At 43.9% G+C, this 18,107-nt stretch overlaps 1 protein-coding gene across 2 annotated transcripts; it reads left to right on the top strand.

Annotated features, from left to right (window-relative positions):
* Nucleotides 1-50: 50 nt before the first annotated feature.
* Nucleotides 51-14,137, top strand: KARS1 (lysyl-tRNA synthetase 1; the record flags this gene model as incomplete). Of its 2 annotated transcripts, none has more annotated exons than XM_084257020.1 (14): nucleotides 51-112; nucleotides 4,081-4,240; nucleotides 5,461-5,626; nucleotides 7,373-7,466; nucleotides 7,822-8,008; nucleotides 8,095-8,220; nucleotides 9,322-9,441; nucleotides 10,442-10,604; nucleotides 10,713-10,886; nucleotides 11,042-11,127; nucleotides 11,423-11,508; nucleotides 12,377-12,503; nucleotides 13,139-13,282; nucleotides 13,840-14,137. In XM_084257020.1, 14 exons carry the CDS (start codon nucleotides 51-53, stop codon nucleotides 13,936-13,938), a joined length of 1,794 nt encoding a protein of 597 aa, XP_084113146.1. In that variant the 3' UTR covers nucleotides 13,939-14,137. The 2 variants fall into 2 exon arrangements, with proteins under 2 accessions (XP_084113146.1, XP_084113145.1); XM_084257019.1 differs by lacking the exon at nucleotides 51-112 and adding an exon at nucleotides 2,349-2,494.
* Between the last annotated feature and the right edge of the window lie 3,970 nt (nucleotides 14,138-18,107).

Below are 18,107 nucleotides of genomic sequence, written 5' to 3'. Positions count from 1 at the left end.
ACAATTCGCGCGGCGAGCCTCGTCCCTTTCAGGTCTGGCCGTCGGGGAAGATGGCCGCGGTGCACGGGGCCGAGGTGAAAGTGGATGGCGGCGAGGCGAAACTGAGCAAAAAGTAAGTGTCGCGGCGGGTAACTAAGAAATGTGTAGTCGGAGAGTCCTAATTAGGAAGTGCCTCGGGGCTCAGGCCCAGGCGGCTGTCCCGGGACATGCTGGCCGGTGCTCGTGCGTATGGACACGCCGGGATGGTGCCGCTGCGCCCCGAAACTACATCCCCCAGGGTGCCCAGGAGCCGCCTGCCCGGCGCTGGCACAGAGCCCCGTGTGCTGCTCCTGGAGTAAGAAGACGGAGAACAGAGGAGACGACAGAAAGCGAAACCCCTGCGCTTACGTCCCCTGAGAAAGGGTTGCTCTTGTTATAGAGCCACGCCCCGAAAAGGAAGTTGGAGAAATATTAAATGCCCTGGCTTTCCCGAAAGTTTTCTTTGGCCTCATCAAGGCTGTTCTGAAACTTGGGCATTGAGGGTGTGAGTCCTGAAGCTGTATTGTGTCCCAGTTCGTACGGGTTATTCAAAGGATGTGTGAGCGTGGAGTGAGTGACCAATGTCTAGCACTCTGGCCTGCCTTTTTCAGCTGAATACACCAGACTGCACTTAGCCCTGCTGGTTAGCTCTTTAGTAACCACAGTGTGAAGGTAAATGTAAATAAATCATGCTTAGCCTCCCTTTAACTGGTTGTTATCGTGTGTTTTCTAAATACCACAGTCCCTCTCGGACAGCGCTCTTCAGTTGAAGCATAGGACACTGGCAATGATTTGAGTGACTTTTCTCAGTACTACCACAGATGGTACATAACTGCCCTCTAGAACTATTCTTGGGGCATAGAAGTTCATTCTTTACATATAATGGTGGTCTTAGTGCATTAGGACTCAGTTATCTTGCTGAACCCTGATGGAGTTGCTCTAGACTAAACCGTTAAAAAATGTTACCTTACAGTATATTTCTTGCATAAAGGAAAATGAGAGCAGAACATCCAAATCCTATAGATTCATAGCACCTAATGTAGCACTCCGCTTATGAAAGTATCTGATCTCTTTCAGTGTTTGGAATCTGGTCTGGACTTCTGCTTTCTGGAAGGTAGACTGGACTTTGGCACATCAGTAATTGAGTTTTAGGGCTGTAAATAATAGATACCTCATCAGCAGGGTCTCCTGTTGAGAGTGCTGTTTCAAGGTAAACTGAGGAAACTGGCCAATTCCTAGCTACTTAATTTTCTTATCTAAATGACAAGCTACCATTTCTTAAAGCAGTTTTTATGGGTCAGGAACGGTGCTAGAACTATGCAAACTTTCTGCCTAATCTCATTAAAAGTCCCACAAAGGAAGTGTTAATGTCCATTTTTACAAATTAAACCCAGGCTCTGGGTGATTACATTTCTGAAATGTGGGCTATCATGGATCCAGAGCTCGAGAGCAGAGATCTAAAATTAAATATGCAAACAATACAGCCCATATATTGCAAACAATCTATTCCTCTACTGAGGAATATACATATGAAAATAATTTTCGTGTATTAACTTTTACTTCTTAATTGTTTCTGGGACTTCCATGATCAGAATCATTAGTGAGCACTATTTTATGTCGAATGTTTTCTCCACGTTTAAAAACAAGTGATCCTCCTGCTGAGTAACTCATTTCAAGATGAAAGATCAAATTTATTTGAATTAAGAACTTGATCCCTGTAATTCTGTTGCCTTTCCGTGCTAATGTCTCAAAATGAACTTTGAGACTTTTTGAAAAATTCTCCTTTCCTTCTTCCTAGAGTTCCAGACAGGTCTTACTTTTGACACAGAGACGCTTGCTTCTGGCTTTCTCTAGATTTTGCAATTTGTGTAGCCTGCTTATAGTTTTCTCTAGAGTTTGCTGTTGATGTTGACATTTTATTTGCTTTCCATTGCCATCTTTGTGGCCACTTATTTCATCTCTAAGAAAGCAACTACATGTCGGGGGCCTCAGAAAACACTGCCTTACTCCTGTCTTCTATTTTCTAGAATGTTCTAGTCATTTTTACCTGTATACCATTGATGAATTTGCTATTCACTTTTGGCCCCTGCTATGCATCTTTTTTGCCATAGTCAGGACTGAAAGCAATGTCAGTTATATTTGCAGCACAGTGAGTGTTCTAGGGTTAAGAGGGTCTTAAGTGGGACACTATAAGATTACGTAACTCCCACCCCCAACCTAAGTGAGTAGAAGTGTTGGTTGGGTATATGTATGCTGTCTGTCCCGTCTGACACCACATCTCTGTGTTTCCCGTTAGGTGGTGATAATCATTAGTTCCAGGGTGTTCTGCCATGTTGACGCAAGCGGCTGTAAGGCTTTTTAGGGGTTCCTTGCGCCAAACTTCCTGGGCACAGTGGGGGCAGAGGGAGCTGCGACAGTGTCAACTTGCTCCTTTCACAACGATTCACAAGGACAAGCCACTTTCTGATAAAGGAAGGTTGGTGCCTGTTACCTTTATCGCTCTGGGAGCAAAATTCTTTCCCTTACTTAGTTCCTTGTCTGTTTAGGGGCTGGCTGTCTCTTTGGACTTGTTGCTAAAGAAACAACCCTACTACCAAACCCATTTCAATAAATTCAAATTCCCACTTCACCGATTCTTGGGATGACTTGTGGATCTTATTGTAGACCAGTGCTTAGCACAAGAGCCTTGTATACATGAAGGATTTCTACTGTGGATTAGTTTCTCTTGCCCTCTTTCTAGAATTTGTTTGCTCCTGAGCTTGATTTGGTTTCTAGTATTAGTTTACCCCTGATGCTTTGGTTTATCTAGTGATTAATATGACTTCAAGCACAACACCTAGTTAAATGGATGTTAATGTTTAACAGCTAGTTAGATTATGCTAATGCTGGGAAGAACCACATAGGCTTAGATGGCTGATTTACAGCATTTAGCCTGGAACACATTTGGAAGGTTATTCTCACAATTTTTACAGATTATATTTAGAAAGAGTTGCCTACCTTTAAACTCTTCAGTTTTCTGTCTGAGGATGTGTCTTGAAGAAATACAGTATGCACACATAACCAGAGATCATTTGCCATGGTTCATTATTATATTTGGTTAAACTCAATGGTTTGAAAGAGTGATCAATTCTATTTGAATAATGAGGGTAATTCTCTAACCAAATCTGTTTGATTGCTGGGTTTAAATAGCGATATTTCAAATCATAAGATACCAAGTTGTCCAAAACCCCATAGTTTTTGAGTCTTAGGTAACAAGTTACAAGAGTTTGGCACAGTTACTCTATAAAGGAAGCTCACTATAGAAAAAGTCACACCAATAAATTTCATCTGGGAAGGGAAAAAAACAGCTTGAGCAGTGAGGGATTTACTGGAAATTTATCCAAATGGGTGAGCTTTCTGTCCTGAGCTAAGGGTTTAAGATAGTGAGGGATATGTAGACTAACTCAATGTTTGCATTCCTACTAAATACTAGGGTCAGGGCAGTCACTATATGTAGTCTCAGTCCTCACAACAGTGTCTGGGAAGAAGAGTGTCTAAAATTTCCATTTTCGGGGAGAAGTTAAGTCAGTTACCCAAGGCCGCATAATCGATAGGTGACTGTGTCAGGCTTTAGTCCCAGGAGGTCTGGTACATTATCCCCTGTGCTGCAGCTGCTTTGCACACTGTTCTGCCCAGTTTCTTGTCAAAGCCAGGCTCCAGTGGGCAAAGTGAGACCTGTGCTAGAGGAAAGACTGTCTTCTGCACCCGAACACCCCACTCCTGAGGAGGGGCAGAGAGGCCACAGAGGGCCATGTTGCCTTATAAACTATTCGGTAGGGTTTATTTACTCTTCTATCTTGATTTTAGTTGGGATCTAATGCCAAGGACCTCAGCATCGAACACAGAGACTGGGGAAGATCTTGCTTATTTTCCTGTCTCCTTGACATGTCGAATTTACTGGCTAAGATACTAGAAGTGGGGGTGTCCCCCAGGCTAATCATGTTTTGAAAAGTGGTATGGGACAGAAGACAGTAGAGGACTCTTGGGAAAGTCTCACCTGGAACATTTTCATCTCCCCAACAGTGAGCTAAAGAGACGCTTGAAAGCTGAGAAGAAAGTAGCAGAGAAAGAAGCCAAGCAGAAGGAGCTCAGTGAGAAGCAATTAAGTCAGGCTGTAAACGCTGCCGCCAACCACACCTCTGACAATGGAGTGGCTGCTGAGGAAGAGAGCCTGGACCCAAATGTGAGTGCCCTGGACCAGCACCCCCGACCCCAGACTTCTGAGGCACATTCTTCAGAACCATTGACTAATAAGACAAACAGAATCTGGAACTGGCTTTGGGTCTTGGGTCACAGCAAAAGGATGAGGGTGGGCCTACCACTCCCTGGTTAAAAACATGCCCTGAGCTTTTTTACTAATAAACTCCCAAAAGGCACCTGGGAGCATTCAATATTTCAAGTGAATGATTAATCTTCCGGGACCTTGAAGCAGCCCCAGCGGAAGTATCTCCCTAAAGGTGAGCTAGGGTTTATTTACTTTAGGCCAGAATTTGGCAAGCTGTGGTCTGTGGGCCACATGTCCCCCTGGTCCCTACCTCATCCTGTGTGTAAGAAAAGTTGTATTGGAACACAGCCATGTCCATTTGTGTACATATGTCCAGGGCTTCTTTCCAAAGACAACAGAGTTGAGTAGTAGTTGCATCAGAAAAACTCTGCTGACCCCTGCTGTAGAATATTCCTTTTTTATATCCTCCAGACCCCCCCCCCACCACCGCCCTGCCCCTCAATATGCCTGCCATGGGGGAAAGTCTGATGTGTGGCCAGGGGTAGGAAAGAAGATAGGTGAATCATCTTGCAAGTTCCCCACAAAAGCGATGACGTTGCTATTTTAGGCAGAAGCCCAGTTTTTGTTGTCGAACCATGCATTTTAGAAATTTTGACCTGCATTTCTTACTATGGATCTGGTCCCCCTACGTACTTTATTTATTTTTTTAATAGAGGCATGCTTTATTTATTTATTTGTTTGTTTGTTTGTTAGTTTTTGTTTATGCATGCACTGGGTACAGTCAGAAGTGCGGGAGGGTGAGAGAATTCACCAGAGCGGGGAGCAGAGCAGGCAGAAGGACCGAAGTACACTGCTGAGGGGAGCAGCGGGCAGCAGGAGAGGTCTGCGCGCCATGTGGGACCCTCCTCTGGTGGCCAGGAAGCAGCCGGGGATCGAACCGGCGCCGCAGAGGCTGCAGGCAGCTTCGCAACCCAGTGCTCAACCGCTGCGCCACCGGGGAGGCCCCCCCTACGTACTTTAATTGCACATTTCACTCTGTATCCAGTCCCATGATTTCAGAGGTGTAGAGGACTCCGCTAAAGAAACTTAAGTGTTTTGGGCCCCTCTGAAACAGAATGCAGCACTCTGTCAGCTCAGGTTCAATGTCTCAAAACCTTTTTGTTCTCTTTTTTGATTAGCAATACTTTAAGATCCGCAGTCAAGCAGTCCACCAACTGAAAGTCAGTGGGGAAGACCCGTACCCACACAAATTCCATGTAGATATCTCGCTCACTCAGTTCCTCCAGGAATACAATCACCTGCAACCTGGAGATCACCTGACTAACATCACCTTAAAAGTGGCAGGTAGGAAGTCTCCTTAGCTATCTATCTTCTGTGGCACAGAGGGAGGACTGGGTTGTCTTGCTCTAAACTAGCCTGTATTGAACATTGCCTGTAGATCTATTCACAGAGACCAGAGCGGCCCTTCATGTTTCAGGTGAAGTCATGCTGCAGAGAAGGGTCTGATACTGCTATTCTTAGTTCCTTCATCTTTGGGAGCCATGGCTCCCAAAATTCCAATATGACCTAAGAATGTTTTATATAATTGTTTCTAGAACATTGTCATTCTAGAGTTTATTGTCTTATGTGAGATCTTTTCCTTATTTAAAAAAATTAAACCCTGTCTTGTCCCTTCCAAAGAGTAAGCTATTATTGTAAATTTTGAATATTTAAGGAAGCCATAAAGTTTAATGAGTGATAATCCCCACCGATCAGAGAGATCTGAAGATGCCAGTACCTGAATGGTATTTTAAAGATTCTTCAAATTCCAGTAATTTTACTAAAATGTCTTGATGTCGGTCATTCCTGCTCAGAGTTCTCAGGCATACAATGTGTGCTTTGGATACGTATTTTCAAATCTTCTGTATCTGTTTTGGATCTTCACTTCATGTTATTTGTGTCTTACTCTCAAATCCTTTTTCATCTCTTTTTCATACTTTAATTTTTAAGCTTTATTCCTTCTACTTTCTGTTTCTCTTAAGACATTCACTCAGTCTTTTCAAGTGTCACCTGATTTCTTAGTCTTTCTAATTACCATTTGTATTCTTCATATTTTCTGAGTCATTTTCTTATATCTCAGCTCATTGTGAAATAGAACTCTTTGTTCTTCTGAGCAATCTTGAATGCTTTCATTGTTCATAAGAATGTTATTCTCCCTTGTATTAAAAATTTAATAACTTTATATTGTATTTGAACTCAGTACTGTTAGGTTGCTTTTATTGTGAAATTACTTCTCTGAATGTTAAAGAAAACTTGGTCCAGGTAGCTTTTTTTCAACTTCTTTACGCTCCTTCTCATTGTTTTTGTGATTTCTAAACCCTTTCCCTTCCTCACTTAGTTGGGCCTTTTCTTACTTGTGCCTGTTTTCCTGGTCTCGTTCAAATTTGTGAGGTCTTGTCATAGAAGAGAATCCTGGCTGTTAAATTCAGAGAGTACCTGAGGGTTGAACTCAAGGTCTTTTCCCTAGACTGTCTCAGTGCTCTTACTGTATTCATTCATGTGGCAGCTGGCACCTTCCCCTCCTGGTTTCGGCCATCCTCCTCCAAGCTAGCCTGTTACATTTTCTAGCAAATACCTGTAGCTATTGAGGAGGTTTCCGGTTCTCAAGTTCATCAGACACCCCACTGTTCCCCACAGCTGCTCCTGTGTGAAGGTCCTGGGGTTCTAGGCCTCTAAGTGGTTTGCCCCACTGCTTATATTTGGGGGTTCTTGGGAATAGCTTCCCACCTAATTTTGTTAAGAGTTTTGTCTGTGGCTTATTGCCCTTGCCTGTGTAGTTGTGCTTTCTGTTTTTTTGTGAGGATTCAGAAAGAATGCTGCCACCCACACTTTTCAGGAATCCAGGGACCAATCCAGTTCAATCTTCCTGCTCTTCCTAACTGGTTTGAATGGGAGTCATTGTCACAAACAAATGAGCAGGACATTGGCCTCAAGCTAAATTCAGATTGTCCTGCTTTATGTTTTGCCCTGATATAAAAAATACAGAGGAAGATTTTGGGGCGCTGACTTCTGATTCTGTCTCAGTCAGTATTTTTGCTGTGCTTTTTCTAGGTAGAATCCATGCCAAAAGGGCTTCTGGAGGAAAGCTCATCTTCTATGACCTTCGAGGAGAGGGGGTCAAGTTGCAAGTCATGGCCAATTCCAGGTATATGGAAAGAGCCAGGTATAGGCCTTTCTAGGCTGACCCCAGAGCAAGCTGGTTGGGGTCAAAGGCCCATGTGTCCTTTTCTGTTTGTATCTGTTGTTTAAGGAGAAGAAGAATATTGTTGGGTAACCAGAAAAGAGAATAAAATACCATTGGTCACCAATAGCATAATGAACAACTACCCTCAAGTTGTGCCGCATTTAAAAATAAAAGATAACACTTTGAACAGTTGCCCTTAAATCTGAGATTTCTTCTTGGCTAGTCATTAATATTTTTAGTGAGAGTTCTAGAGTAAACCAGTAATCAGTTTCAATTTAGAATTTTGTATGCTGAATGACATTATCCTTTCACTCAGGAATTATAAATCAGAGGAAGAATTTGTTCGTATCAATAACAAACTGCGGCGGGGAGACATAATTGGAGTTCAGGGGAATCCTGGGAAAACCAAGAAGGGTGAGCTGAGCATCATTCCCTATGAGATCACGCTGCTGTCTCCTTGCTTGCATATGTTGCCTCATCTTCACTTTGGCCTCAAAGATAAGGTAAGCTCTTGGATCCTGCTGACTGTAGCTTATCATACCACTGAATCCGACTTAACAGTGATTTCTCTGTGTTGCTTTTGGTTTAGGAGACACGGTATCGCCAGAGATACTTGGATCTGATCCTGAATGACTTTGTGAGGCAGAAATTTATCATCCGCTCTAAGATCATCACATTTATAAGAAGTTTCTTGGATGAGTTGGGCTTCCTAGAGGTGATGGAGCATTCCATCTCATGACACCTGGCTGTGCTTGCCTCCTGCTATTCCTTCCCTTTTCCAAAGCATATCCTGTGTCAGTAACATTTATCCCCAGTGAAAGGCCCCTGTTCTTGCATCTTTTTTCCCATTTGTTTATTTATTGCCCTCATTAGAAAAGTGAGACCCGACTTAGAGGTTAATAGACAAGATGTAGGGCCATTCACATGCTTGTATTGTCACCTTCAATTGTCAAATCATTTTGCTTCTTGGTAGCATTAAAGTTTTTATATTTGATAAATTTTTAATAAAAATTTCATATATAATTTAAACAATCATAAAAATATATAAATTATATATAATTATATTTTATAAAATTTGTAGGTTTATAATATATGTTACTATAAAACAAATTCAAACAAATTAGAGGCAAAACTGAAAGTCCTCTTTCAGTTTTTTCCAACTAACTTCCTTCCCAAACTTGAGTTTTATGTGCGTCATTCCATGCCACATACTGTATATGTAGTCATATATATGCTTACACATGTTGCGGATAGGGTGCACGTGTAAATGTTTTGGAGAGATTTCATTTTTTTGCTGTAAACTAGATAATGTCACTGTTAGGACAGTGACATAGATTTCTGGAATCCTTTATATGTTTGTGTTCCCTTCACACTGCATAATCTGCTGACAATTTAGATTTCTGATTTCCTTCCTATCGTCTGTGTTCATATGTTAGCGGTTCCTTAGGTTGAATTCTTAGAAGTAGAATAAGTCAAAGAATATGAACGGTTAAAATTTTAATGTACTGCAAATTGAACTCAAGGAGACTACCCACTTACAGCTTATGAAAATTTTTTTTTTAATTTTTTTTTTTACATCATTTTTCATTTTTAAACAGTATTTGCTTCCCCCAACCCCCTCAGGAGCTTATAAAAGTTTACAATAGTGCGTGTGTTAGTGGTGTTTGTATGAATAGAAACTGAGACACTATTCTAGAAGATTAAGCCTTTCACATTTTTTGTCACCCAGGGATATAATAGGTATAAGCTATACCCCATGCAACACATGGATTAAGGACTTCAGTCTGAAAACTAAATGTTTCTCACCGTCTTTTAGATTGAAACTCCCATGATGAACGTCATCCCAGGAGGAGCTGTGGCCAAGCCTTTCATCACCTACCACAATGAGCTGGATATGAATTTGTACATGAGAATTGCCCCAGAACTCTACCATAAGGTAATCAATAAGATGAGGCCCTTGGCCTTTAGATAACCAAAGAGCTGGAAAACCATTGGCTGAAAGAGCATTCAGAAAGAAGAGGGAGAGTTGCTAGCGAGGGCTAGTCAGCCAGGAGAGTATTCTAGTTTGTCAGGTTTATAAGTTTAACCTCTAAATTTCTCTACAAGATCAGTAGAATATTGCAGGTCAGGGAGCAAAGGGATTGTCTTTTCCACATGTACAGATCTTCCTAACCTACTTTGGTTCCCATAATATTTTTAAGTTTATTAGTCTTTGGATCAGATCTGTTTTTACTCTTTTGTAGAAGAAAGAGCGTAATGCCTGTCTAGAAGTTGGAAACAAATACCTTCAAATCACCAGAGTAAATACCGAAAATGGTGTCATTTAAGATTATTAGTTGCAGACCATATAACGTAGTCAGACTAGTTGAAGCAAAAGAAAAATATTCATATGTTAAGGAAGCCTACATTGTCTAGAAGGATCAGAGGGTCAGGATTGGAGACCACACAGCTAGGAAGGATTCTGAATCATATTGCTCACTGTTCCCATGAGAACCCAGAATCTCTTCCACGCACCACAGTTACACATCCTGTACCCCTGGACTAGACACAGGTCACAGCTATTAAGACCTCTGCAGTTACTGTCTCTAAAGACTAAATATGCAGGCCCCTTTGCCAGAATGAATGCAATGCAGTACCTACAGATAGTCTTTGAGTAGCTTCATGTATATGCCTGCATCCTTACCCAGAGTGGCAGCTTTCATAGGGAGATTCACACAGATGGGCTGAGGAAGACTATTCAGAGGTCCTGGGCAGCCAACAAAAATGATGATTGTCCACTGCAAAGGCCTAAAGAGAGCAAGCAGCAAGACAATGTGGGTAGAAACCTGAAATCCTGCCTCAGCTGTAAAAACCAAAGCGCAGCATTTGTTAGACAGAAACTTTCCAGAGCCATTCAGACAGGTGTAGCTGCCATGAGCGTGTGTTGTTGTTGCTAGATGCTGGTGGTTGGTGGCATTGACCGGGTTTATGAAATTGGACGCCAATTCCGGAATGAAGGAATTGATTTGACTCACAATCCTGAGTTCACCACCTGTGAATTCTACATGGCCTATGCAGACTATCACGACGTCATGGAAATCACAGAGAAGATGATATCAGGTGACTCTCTGCTCCCTTTCTTTCCCAGGCATCTAAAAGGCTTGTGTGCTGCTTTTATAAAGAGGAACTTTCTGCTGGTCCCCTTTAAATGGCAGATTTCTTTCTCAGGTATGGTGAAGCACATTACAGGTTGTTACAAGGTCACCTACCACCCAGATGGCCCAGAAGGCCCAGCCACTGAGATTGACTTCACCCCACCCTTCCAGAGAATCAGCATGGTAGAAGAGCTTGAGAAAGCCCTGGGTGTGAAACTGCCGGAAACACGCCTTTTTGAAACTGAAGGTAAGAGTGCCGATTCCTTCATGCATGTCCTCCTTCCTGTTCAGCTCTGGGGTGAGTCGGGTCCAGGGCTAGAATTCCCCACACTGTTCTCTTCATATACTTTTACTGGGTTAGTGTGATGTCTTCTGTCCTGACCTCCTATATTTGCTTTACAGAAACTCGAAAAATTCTTGATGATATCTGTGTCGCAAAAGCTGTTGAATGCCCACCACCTCGCACCACAGCCAGACTCCTTGATAAGGTGAAAGGCCAATGGTGACCTGCCCCTATGAGGATGAACTCTACAAAACTAACTTCTACAGCTTCCTAGGAAAACCCTAGAGAGAAATGAGACAATTACAGGTTTTGAACTATTGTACTCTGTGTCAAATAGTTTTGTATGATTGCTCATTAGTCCTTATTCACCATTGAGAAGCTCAGGTTCAGTCTCTATAGCATCAGGTGTGAGTGAGAGCTGAGTCCCCTTCCACCTAGACTTGGATGATCAAAATGCCATGCAGAAGAGAGTTCTAGCTCTGTTTTGCTTTCTCCTTCAGCTCGTCGGGGAGTTCCTGGAAGTGAATTGCATCAATCCTACTTTTATCTGTGATCACCCGCAGATAATGAGCCCGTTGGCCAAATGGTAAGAAAGCACCATGTTTCTGTTCCCTGTTGCTGCATAACAACTGTGGAATGTAGTGGCATAAAGCATCAATTTATTCCTAGATTTGTGGGTTCCTTGGGTATTCTGCCCTCCATGGTATTAGCTAGAGTAACTCAAGTGACATTTTTCAGCTGGCATCTTTGCCAAGATACTGACTTCCGCATTGGATCTGGGCTTCCTTCAAGGATGGCAGCCAGGTCCCAAGAGGAAACATTCCAAAAGAATAAATACCAGGGCCTCCCCTGGTGGCGCAGTAGTTGAGCCCTGGGCTGCGAAGCTGCCCGCAGCCTCTGCAGTGCCAGTTTGATCCCCAGCCACTGGCGAGGGTCCCACATGGCACGCAGACCTCTCCTGCCACGCCTGCTGCTCCCCTCAGCAGTGTATTTTGTCACTCTGCCTGTTCTATTCCCCGCCCTGGCTCTGGTGAATTCTCTCATCCTCCCGCGCTTCTGACTGTACTCAGTGCTTGTATAAATAAATCTTTAAAAAAAAAAAAGAGTAAATACCAGTTTGCAAACTCAGGCCTCTACTCATATCCCTTTGGCTGTGGCTCAGTATTGAGAGAGACCCACAAGGGCACAAACATAGGAAGTGGATTTTGTCCCAGTCTGCCACACAGGGCTGTTGTGAAGATGATTAAATGCTCCCTGGTGCTCTCATCCTCTTCAATATTGAGCCAAATGGTTTGGTGGCGAGGATTCAGGCAGGCTTCAGGTTGCAGTCAGGAACACTTGCATTCACTACAGTTCTCAAGTGTGTGTTTCCCCCAGCACTCTGTTCAGCCTCCTCTTGGGTTAGATGTTCAGTGAAACTCTGTTCAGCCTCCTCTTGGGTCTCCTGTCCTCAGGCACCGTTCTAAAGAGGGTTTGACCGAGAGGTTTGAGCTGTTTGTCATGAAGAAGGAAATATGCAATGCCTACACTGAGCTGAATGACCCAGTGCGGCAGCGCCAGCTTTTTGAAGAACAAGCCAAGGTAGGAAAGGAGAATGAGCAGACGCGTTTTAGCAGTGCACCCACTCCCCGGGACATGAGCCTTAACCCTGGTCTCTGTCATTGCATCTCCTGGTGATTTCAGAAAGGAGAACAAAGCTTCACCAAAGGAATCATTTCAGATAGCAAACCGGACTAGTTTAGCCCCAGTGTCCCTACTTGAAAGTAGCTTGGTCCTGACACTTATGATGAAAATACATTTGCCTAACAAGAAAATAGTTCTTAGATGTACATTTAGTGAGGTGCTTGAGGATGAGAGGGAGATAAGGAATAAGAGAGTTCCACAGTCCACTTGGCACTGGCACTGGCACTGCCCCTGAAGGGTGGCTTCAAGAATGGGAGAAAGACTTGGGAACCATCAGAGTCTCTGAAAACCAGTCTCAGGCAATAGGTGTGTTCTCAGAGTAATTTCTGTATATTGTAAGGTAGATTTCATCAATCCTGACTTCCAAATCTTTGAAAGAAACGACTCCATCCTGCAGTTAGTGGGAACCCAACTCCCAGCAAGTGCTGAGTGTCCAGTCTCCCCAAGATGAGTGGTGATCCTGCTGCATACTATAGCAGCATGGAGACACGGTGCAGCCCAGAATGATGGTGCCTTTTGATGCTCTCTTCTAGGCCAAGGCCGCTGGTGATGATGAGGCCATGTTCATAGATGAAACCTTCTGCACTGCCCTGGAATACGGACTGCCCCCCACAGCTGGCTGGGGCATGGGCATCGACCGCCTCACCATGTTTCTCACAGACTCCAATAACATAAAGGTACGGCACCCCACAATGTGTGTGCTGCCCTGGGAGCCAGGAGCCCTGCTGTCTGAGGCCAGGTCCAGGGGGCATGGAGAAAAAGGGAAAGGGTTTGGGCAGGAGGCACCTCAGGCACAGAAGTGCAGCTCCACAGGAGGATCAGTGCATCTGTCCTGATGGAATCTAGGGTTTTTTCTGATGCAACAGGAATACTAATTGCAGTTCTTGAGGATTTAAGGGACATGCTAAGCCCTTAACTGCTTTATCTCATTTAATTAAAGTCAACCCTTTGAGTTGTATAAACTGTTGTCATCTTATTTCTGTGGAGAGCTATTCAGGTTTTAAGAGAACCTCTATTCATTTCTAACATGGTCCCCAAAGCAGTGCATACATTTCTTCTCTCCCTCCTCTAACACTGAAAGGGACCAGTTGAAATAAAAGGTCACGTTTGTCTTTTTAGCTGGGGTATACAGATCTCTGGATTTTTGAGGTAACACTAACCAAAGGCCAAAAGGATGGGTAGCTGTGAAAAGATGGTTTCTAGCTTCAAGGTGCCTTTTTTTAATCACTTGTAGGAAGTACTTCTGTTTCCTGCCATGAAACCGGAAGACAAGAAGGAGAATGTAGTAGCTCCCGGGTCATCTGAAAGTCCCAGCGCAGGCACGTCTGTCTAGAAAAATCACAGTTGCAAGTTGTAAAACTCAGGCACCTCTGCATTTCTGTGGACGCTCAAGGACTGCAAGGGATTCTTGTGAGTTGCTCTCCCTTTGCTGTGGTGGTTCACTTCCATTCACCCACCAGAGAGGGAAGAGGAATAAAGGGTTCCTTTTTATGCCTTGTTCCCAAATAAACCAACGGTCTCTCGTCTCATCACTCTTCATTCTACCTTTGAATATCTACCTTTGCTCAGGCTGCTGGCCAGGAAAATATTTTGGACCACACACTTTATTCATTCAACAGTTTATATTAATGCCAGTTCATGCCAGGCACTGTTAAAAGGGATGAGGGGTGAGTAGACTAACAAATAACAAGTATGTACATATTATTGATGGTGATGGGGTCTACAAAGAAGAAAAATAAAGTTGAGTAAGGAGACAGGTGCTATTTTGGGAAGAGTGGTCTGGGGGCAGTGTTAGGTGATGGGGGAGAGCCTTTCTTGTGGGTGACATTTAAGTAAAGAGATGAGGGGAAAAGGCAATCCAGACCAGAGGCATTTTTAAGAACAGTGAAGGATCTGGTATGGGCAGGAGAAGTAAGTGGGGGACTGAATCATAAAGCCCTCTGTAAGGCATACAGAGCACTGTGTATTTTACTAGAGTATGATAGGAAGCCATGGGAAACTTTTGAGCAGGGTGGTTTTAAGAGATTGTTCTAGTGAGCAGGGGGAGGGCAAGAGTGAAAGTAATGGGGAACAGTTAGGCTCTTGCTGGGAACTGGAGAGGAAACTGCTGGTGGGATGTTATTGATAGTTGTCCGGAAAAGAGGTCAAGATGACTTCAAGATTTAGGGTAATGCACGTAGAGGGCTTTAATTGACGTGACTGTTAGATGTCAAGTGGAAATAGAATATTGAACAATGATTCGGGAGTTTTCTCCTTTTCAGGTACTTCAGCTGGACTAAGAATATGACATGGGTATGGCTAAGCACCTCTTAATATGGAACCCCTGCTCCCTAGCAGGAAGGCAGTTGGAAGGAGCTCTTATCAGATGAATCATACAACAAAGGATTTGTCATTTGCACTCATCAAAACCTCTGCAAGCACCCTAGTTTGGGAATTGCCAATCTGCTTTCTTAGAGTAGGCTTCCACGTGTTAACAAACTGAGCAAACCGATTGCTTAACTGAAAATCACTGCAGGAAACGTTGAGCATCTCCTCCCCCGTTACAGTTCAAACACAGGTTCCAGGAGCTCTTGGCAGTGCTGGTGGTGTCCATGTGCTATTTCAGACTTCATATGGCACATCCTCAGCAAGGTGGTGGTAACTAAAAAGTCATCTCACCAACAGAGGATCCAGGGCCAGGATCAGATAGGGGACTGGACTTAAGGCAATACTTTTATGGGATGAACAGGAACGCAAGGTCCCTAGTTGCTTCTATATTGAACAATAATTTGTATGAATTCACTTTTCAAACTGTATATTCCAGTTCAGGGGCAAGAGTAGCCAAAGCCTTTTTTGGCAGGTCATGGTGAAAGGCAGAACCAACCGTGGTCAGGATGCCCTTCCATACACCCACCCTCAGACTGTGACAACCTAGCCTAACACACACTTTAGGGAATGAAAGGAAACCTGAGCAAACCACACAGACAGTGGCTCTTTCTTGGAATCAATTTTTTCTTATCAAAGTTTTAATTAAATGATGCTTAACAAAATGGCATTCGAAGGCCTGCTGTACAGAAAGAAGCCCAAAGAAATAGCGCCAGGGGATTTGTTTGTGGTCACTCTTGAGTGTGTACTATCTCCGTCAATGAAGTTTAATTTTTAACTCACCTTAAAAAAGACAACTGCACCAGATGAGGTAGGAGAGTGCTGGCCTTGCAGAGTAGTGAGATTTTGTATTTACAAGTGCTGGGAAGACTAAATTATTTAATGGGGTGACATCACATTTGCATTTTGAAGACATCTGACTGCTCTGAATAAACACAAGTTGGGCAAGAAAGTATGATGAAGTCCAGAGGTTAGTGGAACAGCAGTCTAAGTTGGAAGAGGTAGTGGTGGCCTGGACCAGTGTGTCACCATGGAAGTGAAGATAGGTGGATTCAAGGGATGAGAAGTGAGTCAACAGTTCTTGGCGACAGTTTATGTTGTGGGGATTAAAGGAAAATGACAGGGCCATTCCCTTTTTAGTTTATGCAGTAAGTTGATGGCAGTACCAGTCCTTGAGGTTAAGAAATTGGATGATGATTTCCCCGTCAGGATCAGTGTGTCTTTAAGACAGGAGGTTCAGAAACATTACATGATGTGGGAGAAACATGGAGCAGCATACTTGGCCTCGGGGGAAACCTGTGGCCCTTATACTCTGAACTAAAGAGAGGGATGGAGACAAATTGCACTTCTGGGGTAAAAAGAAAAATAAATCATATTGAGCAATACAGTTAGACCCCTCCTGTCCGGCACAGTAGCTACTAGCTACACAGTTATTGACCATATGAAATGTGACTGGTCCAAGTTAAGATGTATTCTCAAGTGATGAGAATACCAGACTCCTTGAACTTAGTATATACTGACAAAAGGAATGTAAAATGTGTTTTCTTAATTATTGATTACATGTGGAAATGTTAATATTTTGGAAATACTGGACTAATTAAGATTCATAATGTAAATTTTTAAAGATTTATTTATGCATATAAGAACGGGGGTAGAGGCCAGAGATGTGGGGGTTGAGAGGATTTACCAGAGACAGTGGGGAACAGAACAGGCAGACTGACTGAAATAACACTGCCGAGGGGAGCAGCAGGTGAGACAGGAGAGCTCTGCTTTACCATGTGGGTTGCTCCCTGGCCAGTTGGGGATCGAACTGTGCTGCAGAGGCCGCGGATTGCTTCATGGTGAGGTGTTTAACCCCTTGCGCCACCAGGGAGACCCCATAATGTAAATTTTATCTATTTTTTACTTTTTAAGATGTAGCTACTAGAAATTTCTGTATGATATATATAGCTCAAATCATGTTTGGACATGTATTTTGGACAGGGCTGTTTTAGAAGTTCAGACTAGTGTTCCAAAATACGCCACCACACTACTATTTGAAGACATATCTTCTGCAGTTGGTTTGCTTGAGCCCATTCCTCCCAGAACCAAACCAATGCACCCAGACCACCGGCCAGGCGCCGCTCCCTGAAGGACTACAAGGGCCAGCATGCACTGCGCGCCTCTGGGGCGGGGCCGGGAAGGGTGATCTCTGTAACGTCACGTCTGCGACGCGCCGGCTGTCGGCTTACTGGCGCGGATGCTGGGGTTCTGCAGGTGGGAGGGGAGCGTGTGCGAGGCAGTGGGGTTAAGGGGCCAAGGCAGCGCAAATGTGGGGGCGGGGATCTGTGGGGCTCCTGCGTGAGGTGTTTTCAGCCTGACCTTCCTCATCCCGTTCTGTGTTAGAAGAGGTGGAGGCCGCGCCGCCCCGACGAGTGTCCCGCGGGAAGTGCCCCTCCTTTCCTGGACGGACGAGCACGAGGCGTGAGTCCTCACTGCAGCCGCCCGGGTACCCCGAGAATGCAGACGCCGCGTTTTTCTGGCCTCATAGACTTAGGGGTCTCTCCTGTGGAACCTACCGGGAAGGGCTCTGCTTGCCAGGGTATGGAGGAAGGGAGCCTGAGGGAGTTTGGCTTCCCACTGCTAACGCAGGTTTTCCCTGGCCGGCACCTGCCCTTCCTTCTGTTTCTTGTTTTTGTTTTTGTTTTTTTGTTTTTTTACATCATTTTTCATTTTTGCACAATGTATGCATTTTCACCTTGGTTATAACCCCCATACAATTCCCACCCCCCTTATTTTGACCCTTAACCCTCCTCTTCCCTCCCCCCACCGTATTGTCTCTGGTTTATAGTTGCTTGTTGATTTTGATTTTTACTTTATTATTATTATTGAAAAGGAAGTGGATTCTTCAGTTTATTGGCGCTATTATAATATGCGGTCGTGTGGGCGACTGAGCTGTTGTTTCATATGAAGAAGTTATTGAAGATCTAGGAAAGGGGGGAGCATTGTAATATGCAAAACACTGGTTTATTTCAACCAGTGAGAATCAGCTGCGACCTCTCATCCAGACTCAACTCCTTGGAGGAGGAGGAGATGATATTTCTGGGCTGCTGATTCTTAGACTATCAGCGTTTCTACTGGCTCTGTCTTCTTGTCTAG

Source organism: Talpa europaea, assembly GCF_964194135.1.
Source record: "Talpa europaea genome assembly, chromosome: 16".
Classification (NCBI taxonomy): domain Eukaryota; kingdom Metazoa; phylum Chordata; class Mammalia; order Eulipotyphla; family Talpidae; genus Talpa; species Talpa europaea.
Note: the sequence above shows the minus strand (reverse complement) of the source record. Positions and strands in the feature narration are given on the sequence as shown.